The 19,614-nt window shown below is 46.0% G+C and overlaps 1 protein-coding gene across 1 annotated transcript in view; it reads right to left on the reverse strand.

Moving 5' to 3' along the window:
* Positions 1 to 19,614, reverse strand: part of LOC146182485 (uncharacterized) — a 56,897-nt gene that overhangs the window by 19,750 nt on the left and 17,533 nt on the right. Inside the window, exon 2 of the mRNA XM_084575959.1 lies at positions 3,919 to 5,498. Coding sequence (XP_084432085.1) covers positions 3,919 to 5,498 — 1,580 coding nt within the window. The remainder of the gene's footprint in view (positions 1 to 3,918; positions 5,499 to 19,614) is intronic.

Consider the following 19,614-nt stretch of genomic DNA (forward strand, 5'->3'; position numbering starts at 1 on the left):
CGGTCCCGAGGGTGACGACGCCGCCGGCCCAGAACGCACTTCGCACGCAAACGCAGCTACAAACGCTGCTAAGAAAGAGAAAAAAACAGCACAAATAATTCCGAAACGAATGCGGTGCGGAGTGTTGCCAAGCAGAAGGGGTGGAAGAAATAGTCTTGCTTGTTTTTGAGCGGTGGTTCCTGGGGCCTACGTAGCCGGTGGCTCGGACTCTGAAGAGATGGCATGAGAGATGGTATGGCGCCGTCATTTTTATTACGCTCTCCCCAGGCTCCGCAAGTACTGCGTCGTTAAAAGGCAAGTAAAAGAAGGGCTCCCGCTTTCGGATAAGAAGCTGTTTAACGGTGATGACTGCTTTATGTATTGCGCCGTGAGTCAAATACGGCGTCGCGGATCTCGGAGGCTATTAAAAAGTAACCGCATGTGTCTCGGTGCATTCGTTCCAAAACGCGTTACGATTTAGTGACGCCGTCGCTTTTCCTTAGTAGCTGAGCCGGTGTGGGCGCATGGGTGCGCTTGTATATGCTTTTTCTTTCTTGGGTTCGTGTTTGGAGCACAACACACATGCTTCGTTCAGTGAACCTAAGTGAACCCTGCGGAAAAAAACGCCATCACTCCAGCTGAGCAACCACTCGCGTAACAGACTTTGACAGGTGGGGTCAAAGCACCTAAAGGAACTCAGCTGATACTTACACAGCATGCACCGGCCTTTCTAGAGCAGGAATGAAAAGGGCAGTTTTCTCTGCCTAAAAGGACAGTTCTGAGACGGTGGAATAAAATACCTTCGCGTGAACAGTGCCACGCAATTTTTACACTGCATTAAAAAGCCCCCAGGTGGTTGAAACGATTCCGGAGTTCGCTCCACCGACTTCGATTTTGCCCTTTGCTTAAACGCTTTCCCTTAAACTTTTCTGTTGCAGTAGGTAGCTCGATCGTCAACCCGTACAGGCTTTTGTTTCCTTAGAACTATGCTTCCGCGATAACGTAAAGCGTCACAGAAAAGGCGCCGTCGACGTAGTTGGCGTCGACGTAACTGACAGTGGGCGAAAAATGATTGTTCAACAGGGCCATGACGTCACAGTCACATGGCCTCGCGCATAAATTTTAAACAATTTTAAACGCGACATCACGAGTAGAATGAAAGTGATGGTTTATTTGGTTTGGTTTGTGGGGTTTAACGTCCCAAAGCGACTCAGGCTATGAGAGACGCCGTAGTGGAGGACTCCGGAAATTTCGACCACCTGAGATTCTTTAACGTGCACTGACATCGCACAGCACACGGGCGCCTTGCTTTTCGCCTCCATCGACGGAAGAAAAGTGATGAAAACATGACATGTATTGAGAATTTAAGGCCTTAATTACATGTCACAATGCCTTGTGACATAATTGAAATAAGTATACTGTAATTAGAGGGAATGGGGGGGGGGGGGGGGGGGGCAACCCACTATCGTGTCACACTCATAGGCTGGAGCTGAACAGTCTCCTTAATTTTGTTTTACCTATATTAATAGCGTTTCTATCCGTGCAATATTACACCTCGATGCATACTCATCACATTAGCAGTATCTATTAGACTCCCTGAAGCAGTCAAAGTCAATATTTGTGCTGTGCACGAGTAACCATGCTAATTAGAGTAAAAAGTTGCGAGCAGACCTCGTCTCGTGACAATAAAATGAAGGTATGCATTTTTTTTTTTTTTTTTTGTTCTTACAGGAGCAGTAATTGTTTCTCACCTCGATTAAGGACACCAGAACCGAGTATTGAGGGAAAGCACAAGGTTCCATTGAAAGAAAAGAGAAAACGGATACAGGGTGGAAGGCTGCAGAATAATTTCGACCACCTGGTGATCTTTTAAAGTGCGATGAGAAATTGTGTAGAACACGCGCACCTTGTTGCGTTTCGCCTCCATCGAGACGTCGCCACCGTGGTCGGGTTGAAATCCTTGTGCTTTGCTCCGTACTCGGGCGCTCTATCCACTAAGCAGCCGTAGCGAGTGCCTATAGGTACGACCCAGGGTCCGTCCCACTTATGAGTTTGCGACGTTTTCGGAAGCATCGTTATCTCTTTGACGCCAAGTCGCCTGATGGGTGAAAACACCAGAACCAGATGTCACTGCCGCGTCCGGTTTCGGCGTGTCCACCAATCAAAAGATTCGAAGTCAGGGAGATAACTTCTGTAAACGACGCAATAATAAGAGTACAGGCCCAGGAGTAAAATGGAACGCGTGAGCGATAAAATCGGAATGCGGGGTTTTGCGGCGATTAAAATAACGACCAAAAATTTAAGCGGTTTAGCTAAAGCTGACAGTATGTTTTATATGGAAAAGCTAGACCTGTTTTTGCAATAAAGAGAATTGGTTAGACATATTCGGCTTAGCTAAGCTAATATGTTTAACCAACCCGAGCCCAATGAAGCGTTATTAGGCTTAGCTAAGCCTAATAACGCTCCATTGGGCTTACGAAGGTGTAACGACAGCCCATGTTTGTTCACACAGCAATGTACTGTGACCTTAGAGGCAGTCAGGATCTTTCCGCATTCCATGGGGATCTAAAGGAAGCTTTCCAGCTGAAGCGTCTTATTTATTCAGCGATTGGTAGGTGCTTGAGGTTTTTTCGCCATGAATATTGTCGCCCAGGCGGGTTCGCATCAAACCTTGCACTTTAGAATTCCTTTCCGCCATCCATGTCCTCGCGGAATATTTTTACAGCATGCTGTACAAGTCTTCATTTTTTCACATTTAAGTCGATTTTTTACCGGCCTTAAAGAGTATACCGAACGGTAAACAAGCATTATAGGAATTTTGTTGAATTAGTCTTGCCTATACGAAGTCACGTCCAGACGCGATATCTACTAAGCCATGCAAAACACTTGTACGGCTTCGAAACAGGCGAATATTTAATGTATGCCGTGCTTCTTATAATGCGTACAACTGAGCATATATGTTTTTAAAGAGGGATACTGGCCACTATCACGTGAGAACAATTAGATGGTTCTTAATGTCTCCAATTTTTTTTTTCGCTCCAGCATCACACTTGCTGAAGCATGGCGTTTGTCTTGCTTGTGACCTTTTATATATATATCGCCCAGGATGACATTGTAAATGCAAACCGCGCTTACCCAAATTTAATAGCTTGTTTGTTTTTTCAACCATATATTGTAAGGCATATTACAAAATACAGAGTGCAATAATCTGAACAATTGCCATTTATGCTCGCAAAACTACGTGAATTGCTAGCATACTAGATGAAACCATATTTTACATCCGAGTTATTAAAGTAAGGTATACATGAACAGATATGCAGGGGCCTACTCAAAGATATATTCAGGAAGCTTTAATCTGAATGGCAGAACAACTGTGTTTTGGTTATGGCAAAAGTTTTCATTTAATTCCAATTGTTCTATGCGCCTGAGTGTCTGCACGCATTCTTGTCCTTATAGGCTTTGAAAAGTAATCGAATATATCTAAATTAAATTTTCCTGCAAGCACACATTCTAAATAAATCTCTCATTTTATATCGTTTTGACCGATCATTCGCAACAGCATCCCGATGGTTCGTTAGTCTTATACAATTTTTTCAATAACTTGGCATTAAAATGTCAAAGCCTTGCACTGTCAAAGCTACAGGCTTGTGTGCGCAGTACTCACAACAAGAAAAACAGAAATATTTCTCATAATAATACCGTAACCACTGATTGACATTCATAAAACATTAGTAACACAGATGCCAAGGAAAGCTGTACATGGACCGCCGCCTATCCAGGCCAGGAGAACCAGCAGATCAGATGGTATGGTTAGAGCGAATCAACAACTAATCGAAATAGGAATGCTTGCTGACCAACCGCAATGTTTCTCACACCGAATACCTACATCATGCACACATAGTCTCTTGATGGATTGGAGGAAAGAGGATGCGTACTCACCGTGCACCTGTTGGGCTTCTCGCCTGAATGGACGCGCATGTGTATGAGCAGCTTGTAGCGAGCGTTGAAGGGCCGGTGGCGACGAGGACAGCCCTGCCAGAAGCACGTGTACTCCTCACGAACCCGCTGGTCAATGTGACAAGACTCTATGTGGCGCACCAGGCTCTCCTGTTCCTCGAACAGCGCTCGGCAGTCGATCCATTGGCAGTCGTAGGACCGTGGCTGTTGCTGCTGATGCTGCTGGGACACTTCACCCGTAGTTGAGTCGGCATCCGCTGAGCCTGTGCTCTCGAAGCTCGAGTAGTTGGACGGCTGGCTACTGTCCGAGGAATACATCTTCTGGAAGGCCAGTTTCCTCGCCATGTGCTGGTCGTACGACGGTGGCGGGGGCTTCTGCAGATCGACGAGCAGGGAGGCTACGCTGGGGAGAGGCTGCGTCGAGTCGACGACCGATTCGCCGTAGTCGAGTGTGGCAGGCGCGGGGGTGGGCTCATCGGTGATGTCTACCGGGTCAGCGGCCACCGCCTGCTGCTGCTTGATGACGGCCAGATTGTCGTCCGGCTCGAGAAAGTCGTAGTCCCTCAAGTCGGTCAGTTGGTCCACTTCGTCGATAGCTTGAAGGACGAAGCCCGCGTTATCGAATGGAGAGCCCGCTTCTTCTCGTGCGGCCATCTTGAGCATGGTCGGCGAGTAAGGAGTGCTCATGCGATGTCCATTAGAACGAGGACTGGTTGGCCTTGCTGAAAGGTGGCCGTAGGCTCCCGGTGTGGGAGTAGTGAGGCTAGATGCCGAGGGACACCGGTGGCCGTTGAGGTATGCCACTAGAGACGTTGGAGATGACCTGATGATGGTATTAAGATCCATACCGTCCGTAGACGTTGGCGATATGGATAGAGACCTCTTACTTCGGCGGCTCGTGAACGAGGAGTGTGCCGAACTCCTGTTGCTGGTGAATGTGGAGAGCGTAGGCGAGGAACTGGTCATGGCCGACAAGTCCGAGCAGCTCGACCCGACGTCTGGTGCCATCTTGAGTTGCTCGTCGGCCTCAAAAAGAGCGGCGACAGGAGACTCCTCGACGAGACTTCCCGCTCTGGGATCTTCCTCTCTCGAGGCACTCTCTGAAGGAAAGTTGTGGTGGGAGTCAAGGTTGTCGTCACTCTTGGGAAAAGGACCAGTCGGACTGGCCGCTTCGAACACTTGGTCGTGCTGGACAAAGAGACCCAGCGTACTTAGGTCTTCGCAGTAGGGCTTTTCAGGGAAAGCGGAGGACTCCTTTCCCACTACGGCGTCCTGGGCGCCGAAAAACTCTTCCTCCTGGAAGTCGGCAAAGCAGCCGAACGCGTCTTCGGGGCTAGCCGAATGCGGAACCGAGGCCGAGTGGCCGGACGTGTAAGATGAGCAGGGGCTCGGCACGAAGCACCCTTGCGACGGTAAGAGTGGGTCTCCGGAGGAGAGATCGCGAACGCAGCAGTCCTGGGACGGTGACAGGTCAAGGTGCATCGCGGTCACGGCCTTGGACCGAGTCAGCCGGGCTCGAGGACGGCTGCGCTCCGAAGGGCACTTCTGGGATGGGTCCTGGACTGCAAAATTCAAGAACACGAGCAAGGTTATGAATAATAACTACGTTCTGCAGGCCACATTCGCTGCAATGTGCACACACAAAGGCGTGTGTATTTGTCCTTAGTAGGTAGCTGCGACCCTACGCAGAATAAGACTTCCACAATGCAATTACAAAATTTCCCATGAAAATGTGCAGCAGATTAGAACAATAAAATTTACAACAGCACCTGATACAGCAAATTACATACTGTTGCTCTTATACAGTTGATAACAAACGGCAATCGAGGATACCATCACGAATGCCTATAAGGTAAAATGCAATAGCTATACAACTGAGACATGCACATGCAAGATTTTTTTTTGTGCATGACAAAGTCAGTGTTGCCGTCATACTTTACCATACTTAACACCCTAGTCAACTAGATAAAGATTTCCGTCATAAATCACGCCATTTTCGTTGAGTATATTCCTTTTCGTCCTCTTTTTTTTGTGTGTGTGTTATTCATTCAGTGGCCTGATTTTCAAAAGAAATGGTATTCAGTATCAACTAGCACAGCGACATGTTGCTGAAGGCCAGTCGTATGGGCATAGCTTGCACTTGATAGGAAGTCGCCATCGCATGTTTCGAAAATGGGTTATCATTTCCGCTGTAGCACCTCGATGATATTATTTCCTTCATCTCCCTTTTTCGGACGTCGTACAACTGTACTCTATAATAGAAGACGCTTGTTTTAATCCACGTTTAAACTGGGTAAATTAATAATAGCAATCCAAAGTGGTTGCAAATTAGCGTTACTGGATAAATAAGATGAAGTAGCGGGTAACAAAATAGTCATTTTGTCAGTCCGTCGTTAACCGTCCAAATTCTAACGCAAGGTCGTTATTGCTGCTTTAGTGAGGAAGACATGCAAACACCTGCTGGTAGTGGTAAATAACTTGCCTGAATTTAAACGCTACAACCACTGCCGAGACTTACTCGATTAGTCCATAAGCATTTGTTGACAACAACACGGCTGCGAGCGATAGCAAACGCGGAAGTGCATCCGAGTGGAGCTCTGACTCCTTCCTTCCTTCGCCGAGTTCTAGTCACTCAGAACTCGGCAGTCTCGTCAACCTTTGGCCTCCTCCTTTACACTTCAGAAAAAGCAGCATCGCACTCTTTCCACACACAGGACTCCGCCCCCAGACTGAGGAGCTAATCGACCAATCCTCGGAGCACTACGCCTTCATTTTTTCTCGTTTTCTTTTTTCAGCTCTCCACATCGCCTGAGGAGACGCAATTGCAGCTTTTGTTTAGTGATGCAACGCCCGCGCTGGCGGAGAGGAGGGCGAAGACGTTTCGGCTCCCGACGACCACCACCACGTGTGTCGGGTCGGCTGCTCTCCTTGCATAGTCTATATATTTTCTTTAATTTTCGTGTTGTTCTGAGCCGCGGCGCGACTCGTTCGCGCTTTCTCTGGGTCCTCTGCCTGCTCTTGCCCGAAGGAGCGCGCACAGCGGGTTTGAAACCCGAACACACGTACACGTGCGTCGCATGGGGCACGCCCAATGCAAAATAACGCGCCCGTCCTCTGCTCGCAGTTAGTCGTGCCCCTCTTCCGTGTTTCTTAATTTAATTTTTGTTTGTCAAGCCATCGGATCTTACGAGAGACGGCTTCACCAAACTGAAACGAGCTCTGCAGCAACTACAACCCTACAGCTTCCTCCCCCGTCCCCCTCTGGTATGCCTTCTCCAGCCCCTGCACTACGGTGGTTTATGTTACGTCTCGAAAACTGCATTGCTCCAATGGGATGCTGCACGTTCTTTTTACTGGAACGCGTGCACATGTGGTGGTTTCAAATTTTGATTTTTTTGTGTGTGTGCTCTTTTCACTTTTCACGTCGTTACGCATATAGTTCCAGCCACCGGCGCCACTCTGCAAACTAGGCTTCCTTAACTGCGGTCGCTTTGGTTACGTCTCGCCCTATGTGTCTTGCGCGGTGTCTTGGCTCCGTAGTGCTCGTAGCCGGCGTTAACCACGACTGGCAAGCACTTCGCCATTGAAGCCAGACACTGCTAAACTGACGTTAATGGCGGCATTTTTTTGTACGCTTTGCACCACATTGTGATTTTTATAGATTATACTTAAGTATGGAACAGTGTCGTTACCGCATACGAAATTAAAAGTATGAGAATGAACACTGTTTTTGGTTTTGTTCTTCAATAACATCACGATGTGAAATGGGCAGCCTCTGCCCCAGGAATAATTTTTGGATAATTTCTATAGATCTAGGAAAAGCCATTTGGTTATGCCTAGCTTTTGAACGTATCACTTCAAGTCACTCGATCAAAAGCATCAAAATTATCCAGTAGAAGTGTCGCTTTTGCAAGGCTTACTGCAGTTGGCTGATACATGATCCTTTACTTTAGTAGAGTAGGAACAAGGAAAACAGGTTCAAGTAATAGAAAAAAAAACGTATCGAATACCAATACTGTTAACGGTCCTGTCGGCACCTAGAAAAGAGTGCGGCGTAAAGCCGTTGTGCATTGTGTGCAAATAAACAGAGATGTATTCCGTGCACTCTCCTCCTGCGGACAAAAATCTTGCCTTAATACAGTCACACTGCCCCCTTATGTAAAAGTAAATGGGAAATTTGGCTTCATATATGTTTATGAATAGCTCCCTCAGCGTATATTATTACCCACAGAGCTAAATTTTCGAAATTTTTAATGAGTCTGGTAAGATTACGCAAAACAAGCTAATACTATCCCGATGAATAAATGTATAAACTCCTTCGACTTCGCATGTATCAAAGTCACGAGTTCAAAGTCCTTTCAATCAACGTCTGAATTATACTTTTTTTATCCGATCGCTGTCAGGAAAATTTGGTTTCAAAGCGACTCAGGCTATGAGAGACGCCGTAGTGGAGAACTCCGGAAATTTCGACCACCTGGGGTTCTTTAACGTGCACTGACATCGCACAGCAAACGGGCGCTTGGCTTTTCACTTTTCTCGAAAACCGACTGCCGAGGCCGGGATTCGATCCCGCATCCTTGGGAACAGCAGTCGAGCACCGTAACAACTGCGCCATCCCGACGGGCAGTGTATAGTATGTAACGGTATGGCATGGTTTGGTTTGGTATTTTAGGTATGGTATTGTGTAGTAATGTATGCTATGATGTAGTACGGTATGATATTGTACGGCATTTATGGTAACGTGTGAGACGGCAACTGTACGGTACAGTACGATCTGCTGATTTCAATCCTTAGTCTGCACATCCTGCAACTGCATGTAGTCAACGAAGAACACCGCAGTGGAGGGCTGGCGATTAATTAACGCTGCATTTAGCATATCCTCCCGTCGCACACCACAAGAACCCATTCCTCCACCATCCACCAAAACGCGGCAGGGATTCGGTCCCACAACCTTGAGCTCAGCTTCCGAGGGATGAGGGGTAAGGAAGGTGCACAAATTAGCATTTGAAGTTGGAGTGGGCAATTAAAAAAGTAATAGAAATAACTCTTGGAAGAAAGCAGCAGAAATACAAATAACGTTGGCCAGCCGGCACAGCCAAAAAAACAACGGGCTTAAACCAATATAAAATAAAAGACAGGCAAAAAAAGAAAATTTTACAGTGCTGAAAAGAAAGAAAACGAACAAAAAACTTTAAAAAAAAAAAGGTAAAGGCACGGAGGAGTGTACATCAAAACTATAGAGGTGTTTGAAGATAGCGATAAAATTTACCTTTATTTTCCTTGTACATGTTTACCGTCTATCCTTTTTCATGTTAGGTTAGCTTCTCATTTGTCTATTTTACTGTAACGTTATTTTAGCAAATATCGCCTGGTGCACGTCGATGTCGAGGTAACATTCATTGCCTGTATTGTGGTATCGAAATCCTGCTACCTTTCCCTACCACTCTGGTTAGGATGCCGCCAGCAAAATATTGCGGAAAAAAAGGAGCTCAAGAAATAGGATGCACGTTAAAACAGCCTTGAAGTGGAACGACAAGTCTAAACGGGTCGTGCAAGTGCTTGAAAGACGAGAAATACGTGGCGGTCGGGTAAGTGCACGCGCAGACGCCGAATCACGCGCGCAGTGGGGGTCTCGAGAGAGCCAGCGGCCCTCGTATGGGCACCAGCCGTCGCAGTTCAGTCAGCAAAGCACGGTTCCGAATCACGTAGACCAAAGAGAATTCCCGTCTCGGTGTGCATTTCACGAAAAATCCAACGCGGAGGTCAGTCCTCGAAAGTATCGCTGTGAGTCATCTAAACCCTTTCGAGCATTATTGGATCACTGCTGAATCAAGCTAGTGCTGACAGAAAGCCTCCACAGGATAGTTAAGCGGGCGAGTTGGTGACACATCATCCAAAAAACAGCGCGAACAAACGGGGACGAAAGGAAGAAACCACAGGAACAAGATTTCTTCCTTTCGTCCCCGTTTCTTCGAGCTGTTTTTTATGAGAAAGCCTCCGCTTTGTAGCCGTCGTTATTTATGTGGAAAATCTGCGAATAATAGGCTGTTGTTATTTTGTTTCTGAATTTTGTCTTTTGATTCCCACGTAGTGATGTACACCTGTTTTATCCGTTCATATTTTATCACCTTGGTTTTCGTTTGGTGTTGCCTCAACTATTTGTTTTCCTAGTGACTTCAATCTCCAGCAGCTTTCTTCGTGTGTTTCCTCTTTCACCCTTTCTCGCTGGAGCACAGTTAATTTCACTCGTGCACAGAGTTTGTTTGTTTGTTTGTTTGTTTGTTTGTTTGTTTGTTTGTTTGTTTGTTTGTTTGTTTGTTTGTTTGTTTGTTTGTTTGTTTGTTTGTTTGTTTGTTTGTTTGTTTGTTTGTTTGTTTGTTTGTTCGTTTGTTTGTTTGTTTGTTTGTTTGTTTGTTTGTTTGTTTGTTTGTTTGTTTGTTTGTTTGTTTGTTTGTTTGTTTGTTTGTTTGTTTGTTTGTTTGTTTGTTTGTTTGTTTGTTTGTTTGTTTGTTTGTTTGTTTGTTTGTTTGTTTGTTTGTTTGTTTGTTTACACTGCTGGCCTCAAAATGAGGCTGCAAGCACGAGGGGCCAATCGATATTGAAAACCTGAAATTTGCTATATGTACACAGAACACAGCAAACCATGAATGAAATCAAAGACGAAATGCACTCACGAAAAACAAATGACCAATTACGCAGCCACGAGGTGAGGAGATTCGTAAACGAGGCATGTTGTTTCGCATTAATTACATTTTCCAAAAAACAGCGCGAACAAACGGGGACGAAAGAAAGAATGCACAGGAACAACACAGCGCTTGTTCCTTTGTATTCTTTCTTTCGTCCCCGTTTGTCCGCGCTGTTTTTTTTTTTTTTTTTTGAAAATGTATCACCAACTCGCCCGCTTAGCTATCCTGTTGTACTAATTACAATCGCGCCTTCCTCTTTCGGACGTAAAGAAACATTACCTGTCCACGAGGAAGCGCCCTAGCGATCTACTGCTAGACTGCACACACCAAAACTACCAGCTCCAGTTAAACAACACATGAATAATGCTTGAAGTCAGTAGCGGGCTCCGTTTACTGTATTCAGCAACTGTACAAGAGCAAAAAAAAAGTGACAATGCTTTAGCCACAGGGCCAGAGCTAAGCTCAAGTTTTGTGCGCGAAGGAAGTATTCTGGCTTATTGAAAAGCTCTAATATCACTGTGCTAACTTGCTCTCAGGGGCCAAGCCTGTCATCGCAAAGAGCGTGTTTTTCCAATCTACATACTGATACCGAGGGCAAGTCCGTCGGTGGCACCAGAGCACGTGGCTCTAATGCTGTAGAAGCGGGGTTCGATCGCAAGTGCCTCTAGTGAGTACCCCCCGGTTTTGGCCGCATCATCTATCTTTCGAGGAAAACTTTATCTGCAAGAGACTCAAATAAGCTTTGTGTGGTAAAGCCCATTGGGACTCCTGCTTGATCATATTTCGTAAAAATCAGATAGCCAGTGAAATCCGGATTAGGCAGGACTGCAATGGTTCTCTCAGAACTGACGTTCCTCAGTGACAGTTAACTTTTAGTCTACTTGTATTTTATACACGCTGGTCAGAGCGTAGAGGGCGAGCATATTAAATTTATAGTCAGTTTTCAACTCTGTGTGTACGCAGTAAATCGAAGAAACTCTGCACACTGAGGAACTCGAAACTGGGTTTGCCCCCGAAAGAGCGAAGAAGGTTTTGCGGGACCCCTGCCAAACTCCCAGCGCTGGGAAAGCTGACCGACGGTACGGGGGACGCTTGTACCAATTTTTATACAGGCGGGTGTGCGCTTGTGGGTTTCTATACAATCACCTCTTCCAGACATGCCGAAGACACTGGATTTAATGGGGTGTCACCGAGGCTTCTTGTGAGCTTGTTTGTGGGCGGATGTCAATGAGTAATTACACCCTTATTACAAATCTACTCCACCTTGGGGGATTCCCCTAAACATCCGACCAGCACCATTCTCACTTCGAGTTATCGATGAAATTCGCTCTCGCCCTACCATCTGTCTTGCTGACCGTCCTGGTTAGCTCAGTTGGTAGAGCGACTGTCCTGAAAAAGCGTTGGTGCCGGGTTCGATCCTCGCATCAGGACTCACTTTTCTTTGACTACGAAGTTTCTGAGAAAGCTGTATAGCTTTCCTTTGTTGCCGTATGGGTGGATGTCAGCGAGTAATTACTCCTTATTGCAAATCTACTCCACCTTAGTAGATTCCACTAAATATCCGACAATTGGTGGAATTTGTAACTTATAAACTCTTGGAGTGAGCACCTTGCATCAGGTAAGGACTGTATCCCGACGGCTAAATTAAACTTTTTTTTTATGAGCTGTCATAAAAGGCCGAAGCAAGCAGCTATCGGAGAGAACCTTACGAAATGGTTTTGGTGGCTTACCCATGAGAATCGAGGCAGGGATTGGAAAACCTCTGGTGAAGATTACGTATTGAGCATCACGCTATAATTGTAAGATACCAAAGGTCCGTCTTTGATACCGAAGAAGCAATAATTTGTTTCTTGAGGTTGCATATAACGGGTAACTACAATTCAGAATGAATATGTGCAGTAAAACATGTCATCAAATGCCACTGCGTTTTTGCCAAGGCATAACGCATCATATTGCAGGTAAGTTCAACGTTCTTAACCTGCACGTGGAATTTTGAGCATTTGCTTGTTGTGTTCGGCACCTTACCACCAGGCGCCTGCAATGGTATCTCTCCTTCTTGAGTTGGTATTGGCAGGCATCATTATGGTCTTTAATGTATAAATTATCGCTCTATAAGCGGCCGACTGATATCCGGCTTCTCATCATCAGCTGTACATATGTTAGTGATCTACAGCAGAAAGAACACAATGAACTTCCCGACAAGAGTCATTTGTGCTTAGTCATAAAAGTATGGAAAGACAACTAGCCCAACAGTAAGTAATCGTCCCCCAAGTTAGCACCTGAGCCGCGGTGCCAGCCAGCGCTTTGTACTTTCTCTCGCATTGCACCAACCGAATCCGCACCCTAATTAAACACTGTCCCCAATCAACAAAAAAGGATTATCTATCCCATCATCTTAGCGTAATGATCAAGTACCTATTCTTCAATCTGCTTGCAATCAATCCAGTATGTCTTATTTGTTTTCTAATGACCCAAGTTGCCTGTAATTTGCGGTGGCTAGGAGGAACTGTCCTGTACGTCACTCAACAAATACCACAGAATTGTTACTAACCTACCTGCAATACTTTTACATGGTTAGGCGTTGATTACTCATTGTGAGCTCCTCGACTGATTTACGCAGGCTGACTTGGCCAGGACACATACTGCTAACGGTATTTAAAAATACGTATATGGAAAACAATAAATGTCCAACCCGTCTTTACCGCGTGTCCTTGTTCAGTGTTCCGCGTGCTCGTAACATTATTCCTCCAAGTTGCTGGCCACCGTCATAATATTGAACTATCTATTAATATTTTAACCAGTGGCCATGCCAATTAACTGCCGCGCTAATCGTCAGCGCAAAAGGTGTGAATTTCAAATTTTCGGGAAAGTGGAAACAGGAACAAAGTCTCTTACTCAGCAGCAGCGTCTTCCAGGATGGTGTGCCAAGTCGCCGTGCCATCGCCCGTTCGGACTTACAGAAAAGACCGCAGCCACCTCTCGCCCACGTCCAAGCAAGTGTTTCCAGTCGCGGTCGCAACCTCCTTATATATGCCTCGGCAAAACAGCGATGGTTCGGGCCATGATCCTAAAAATAAGCAGGTGGTTTCGGCGTAGTCCGGGCCCTGCAGACAGTCGGTGGGCTCATCTTGGCAACAGGTTGTCTCCCGCCCGTCACGGTGGCGCCAGAGATGGGGGTATTTTCGGGAAACCGACCTCCCCGGTGCACCGGCGACGATCACGCGGCTCCCCTTCGCGACTAGGGAGGGTATCGTTTACATTTCCGCGTGGGGATCGCGCATGCGCCTAGAATGCGGCGCGCACTCACCCCTGGATGGCATGACGTCACCCTTATGCCCCACCGAGGCAAAAACAACATGGTCTGCGTCTAGACGACGTGGCCTTCTTCTTCTTCTGCCTTGAATATATGGCACCCACGAAGGGGGATTGGCCAGGGTTCAGTGTGGACAGCCAAATGTCCTACATAAACTGAATTAGTGCATTAAAGTAATTGTCACAAAATTGATTGAAAGGAAAAATACAAAGCAAAAAATTGGAAGTTTGTAAATTTGAAATACAATTAGCAAGGGAATCTGTCCGTAGCTGTGATGTAGTTATGTAAGCACTGACAAATTTGAGGCAATGCAAATCCTTTCGCACTAACACCGAAGGAGGAGGAGGAGGAGGAAAAAACTTTATTTGCAGAAGAATTCGAGGCACGCAGGCCTCCTGGGTCTCCGCACGACCCCACTCACGATCTAAACGTTCATATTATGTTTATCCATGACGTATGCGGCCCGGCTGACGACGATCTTCTGCCTGGCCGGGTCCGCTGATCGCAGTGAGGTCTCCCAGTCCTCCCAGGTTCGGAGAGTAGAAGCGGGACCGACAACGTAAATCCCAAGCGTGCAATCGGAGTTTCTAAATGCACCCTCCTCTGACGTGAAAATCTTCGACAAGCGAGAAGGAAGTGATCAATATTTTCAATCTCATCGCAAGCATCAAAAAGGTTTGTGGGGCTGATACCACATCTACATAAATAATGATCTAGGCGAGGAATCCTGCATCTCATGAGAGTTATCGTTACCTCACACTGCCGTGATTTACATGAATGAACTTTCCATGAGTTTATGAGATGCTGGTATTCGGATGTAAGGGATCATTGCATGAAGCGGCTAGGTATTGATAACGCTGAAAACTGGACATTACAAAAATGGTGATATTAGGGATGGTACATGAAACAGATGCATCAAGAGCTGATTTAGCCAGGAAATCTGCCACTTCGTTCTGGAAAATACCGCTGTGACCGGGGACCCAGATAATTTGGAGTGTGTTATTCTCCTTCAGAAATTCTTTTTCTTCTTCAACTTTGATTTGTTTATCTGCTCGCTCTAAAGGAAGAACCTGTTCTGCTGCATACTACTCTTCAGTTTATAACGAGCTTTAATGTTCAGGCGTAGTAGAATTTGCCGTGTGTCGATGTATCGATGCACAGATCAAGAGTCATCTGTCGTGCAGTAGATATAGTTGATATAGTGCCTAATGGATTGTAGAAGTTCTAATAAAATGTTAGTAGTTGTTGTGCCAGCTTTTGTAATATTTAAGTGGTTGCAGTATCCGTTACCTATATTCTAACAAATCCAGCCATATAGCACATTATCGAACGGAGATGAACAGTTGAAATAAAGAGGGCTCGCCCTAGCAGCAGTGCTGACCTGTGAACATTTTGTTTTTAGTTGATATCAAGGCAGCAAACTCGTCTCGACATTTTCTCTCGTTAAAACCATCTCTGTGAAAACTGTTGTTTGGATCGGAATTTATTCACGATATATTCGCACTTTTTAAAGTGAGAATCTGTTCTTGTTGCCGACCATAAGTATTTCAAACTTTTAGTGATGAAAATTGACCCAACATTTGGGCAGCATACGCATGCTTCTAGTGGGGAGCACGCTAAAGGACATAGTACTCCCTTTTTAAAGCGAAATCCTTTCTTGGCTTGTGAGTGGCGTCCGAAGTAACGTTTCAAACGAGACCGATCAATAGTCAATCCAACAGTAGCCACATGACAAGCCAACATTGGGTAAATTGGTTAAAGTATGTCAACAGTGAGTAATTGATAGCCAAAAACCATAGGTGAATACAGAAAGGTCGTAGGTCAATCCAGAAGTCAAGAATCCAACCAAGTAGCCACCGATAAATCCAATGATTATAATAAAAATAGAATAAAACATTACCCTAATAAAAATTATAATAAAAATAATAATAATAAGTATGCAAACAATAAAACCGAAATTAAATATAAGAAATTAGCAATTAAAACGAAACAAAGGTAAATAGATACAGAAAAGCTTTCGCTCTACTGCATCTTAGTAGTTTTAAGTGTCTATTGAAATTTTGCTCCCTCATAGGGCCATATGTGCTTAGAGCGCAGTAGCCACCGTCTAGTGTGTCGGCCTTGCCAGGGTGTCACCTGACATGGTTGGCAGGTGACATCTCCCGCATCCTTCTGCGCCGCATGCAAAGTAGCGTTAGTGGAGGCGAGTTCCTCCTGCTAGCATGGCCACGTGTCCCCTCCTCACTTCTACTGAAGTGGAATAAATTATTCTATAGAATTAAATGTGCTGTGCTGTCGACAGTTGTCAGAAACATGTCATAAGATAGGCTAGCACGCCAGACAAGAAGCAAGAAAGACAACAAGTCATGGTACACTTTAAACCACGAAGGGGTTCCTTATTTAAAAAAAAGGAAAAAGAACTTCAACGAAAAACATACGTACTTATAAGGTTCTATGGGAGATCCGCACACACCAGCGAATAAAAAAGAAGGCAAAAAACGCCCGTGATCACCAAAGAAAACCGTAACTATCACTTCTCGTTTTGTGGCAGTCTGCTCGTAAGGGAATCTATAGTTCCGTTTGTGACAACGCAAAGGAAGACGGACTGATACTGTTATCGGTTTCCCTATAAACGTGCAAGCCCTCAAAGATTTCACGTTGTGTTGGTGGGCCTCTCCCACCAAGCACTATTGGAACGACGTAAATATGGCAAAAGCGACAGAGAAACGTCAATGCCGCTGATATTAACAAGTATTTAACGAACTGACTCTCACAAGCTAAATGGTGTACTGAGCACTCCTCTGCGCAAGTTGCGCACTGAGTTCAAAATATCAGAATGTGATCAAATTAATGATTTCGCATTTTTATTTAGCTGTCTGTTTGAAGTATGGGTCCTTGAGGTTTCATGGTATCCGATCACTGAGCGTTTTCCTGCGGGATCCGATTTCGCCGCTTCAAATCGGCCTTCTCTCAATTCTCGAGTGACCGTGGAAATGTCCAGCGCACTTTCACGTTCGCTGAAGCTTTCCGTTGCCGATCAGTGCGTCGCCGGATGAAATTCTTACCACTGCAGCCAGGTTTTGACGGGGGTGACAATAAGAAACAAACATGCGCTGCACGACTCCTGTGTACGTTATAGAAACCCAGGTGATGCGGCCTTTCTCACAGCCCACAAGCAGTTTGGCGACGTTGAATACTGTGTACCATATACACGTACACCCTAAGTTAAAAGCCTCCTCCCAACCGGGATTCTTCGAACGTCAGCGTTCTTTTCGAAGCAGCTTCAACCCATATTTGTGGAAACGCCGAGGCGTCGATACTCAGTTTCTAGTACCAGCAATGAATTTTTTTCCCCGTTTAAATAAGCACATTACCAAAAGCCGCATAGAATTACTAATTAATTCAAATTCAGATTCTTCTATTTCTGCGTTGTAAACTTACATGAAGAGGAGGCGCAGAAAAAGTTGTCAGATACAGCTTGACAAGACCGCAGCCCCCTTTCGCTTGGCAGCGGATTGCAGGAAGGCTTATAAAACAAAGTCAATCGCACGGCTTAATAAACACATATACAATTGTGGACAGGTGCAGATAATGGTGGTTAACTACAACCATTGCGAGGATAGTCCTACAGCTATCGTACACCACCAAGTCTTACCATTCCTATAAACCTTCTTGACGTAATCACGACGCGATCACCCTCTAACAAACACAATTGAGGCATTGCGGAGCTCAACAGCTGTCCGCCTGGAACATGCCTTTCGGGACCTGTCTAGCATTTATAAAACTGTATGCTATGTCCAGCAACAAGAATAGTGGACGGTTCCTAGAGCTTAGCAAACAAAGGCGCCACCTGTGGCGGCTATGGGCGGAGCCCTAGATGTTGTACATATTCACCGTAAACGCGTTACAGAGAGCGTTAACCGGTTGATGTGAATGCCGGGGATTGATGGTGTTCCGACCAGTATACAGCGCTCGAGTGAGATGCACGGGCTCTTTGGAGAGATTCCGCAACTACTATATGATACAAGGGTTTCGAGAACAGTGGAAGAATGATGTCACTGAGGGTGTTGGTCGAAAATAGATATCACCAACAACAGGTTAAGGTCCCACCCCCTACAATTACTTGGAGATTGACTTTCGTTTCAAAAACTTTATTCTGTATTTCCGCTGAAATAACCTTTCAGGGCGCCTTTTATAAATTATTAATTTAAACAGCGCGAACACGAAGGCAAAGGACAAGATAAAAGAAAGCCACAGTACAAGCGCTGACTCACAAGTATGCCTAAGCCCTTTACCCCAAGGCTTTCTTTTATCTTGTCCTTTGTCTTCGTGTTCGCGCTGTTTAAATTAATAATGATTAAGTACCAACTCGCCCAACAAAGTATCTTGGTACACCTTTTATAAGCCCCGCCGCGGTGTTGCAGTGATTAAGATGCCAGACTACTGTGACGGAGTGCCCAGGTTCGAACCCGACCACCGGCGTGTGCGTTTCGAAGGAGGCGAAATGATAAGTTGTCCGAGTGTTGTGAGATGTCCGCGCACGTTTAAGATCCTCATATGGTCGACATAACTCCGCAACCTTCCACTGAGGCACCTCTTTCTCTTTATCCACTTTCACTCTCACCTTCCTCCATTCCCTTACGGCGTGGTTCAGGTGTCCACAGAAGCAAGTGTGACAGATACCGCGCCTTTCCTTTCCTGTGAAAGAATTATTATCATTATATCACTATATAATTCATCGAATCTACTAGATAGCACATTAATGACAGCATTACCGCAGCAAACCGACAGCACATGTCGGTAGCCGGCTGCTGCCTCCGGCGAAGAGGCGCTAAAATTGGCACCGACGCCGCGCCTTTGTTTCGGTCGCACTGCCGCAGAGTCGGCGACGAACCGTGGACGCTGTGCGACTGTGCGTACTCCAGTCAGGGTCCGCTGGGGGTCTCCGCTTCTCGCTGCCGTCGCTGCTTCTCCCGCCCCGCTCTCCTCCCAGTCGCCGTATTTATAATTTGAAAAACACTCCTCGCGCCACTACTGCGGGGACATCGCGCGTTTGTCGTCACCGACTCTCCGTCCCGTGACGCAACAACGGGGCAACGCTAGAGCACGTCTCTCGACCGTAAATCAACGCTGGCGTGTCGCTCGCTTGGCCATCAAAAGGCGCTGAGCCGGCGTTCTCTGTCACCCGCCAAACTGTGGACGCTAGCATGTAGCCCAAAGTGGTGCGGAGCTAAATGCGCGTCTGCGCCCACAGCTGCGATCGACACGTCTATTGTGTCGCTCGCATTCAAGCTTAACCTAACGAAATGTCAGCTCGGTACAACGGGGCCACTATCAATACCGCGTGTAGAGAGTGAATTGAAAGAGGTGCAAATGTAATCAATGAAAGAGAAAACGAGAAAGCCTGTGTTGCAGTGAGTACAGCCAACGTCACCCTTGTGTAGTGCGCTCGATCGGCGCACTTCCCTGCGTAAAAATCGGTACCGCGTCTCAGTTTCTACTTTTTACAAGCAATGCTTGTACCGAAGTAGATCCACACAGACCTGTGAAGAAGATGAGCATGAGCACTTTGTCCTGGGCTGATTTTTAATGTCAGTTTTTATTGAGGGATGAGCACTGCCCGAGCACTCTACATAAGGGTGACGTCGACTGTACGTACAACTAGCGGCCACGCCGTCT

This window comes from Amblyomma maculatum, chromosome 8 (assembly GCF_055883805.1).
Source record: "Amblyomma maculatum isolate TAMU_Amacu chromosome 8, ASM5588380v1, whole genome shotgun sequence".
NCBI classification, from domain to species: domain Eukaryota; kingdom Metazoa; phylum Arthropoda; class Arachnida; order Ixodida; family Ixodidae; genus Amblyomma; species Amblyomma maculatum.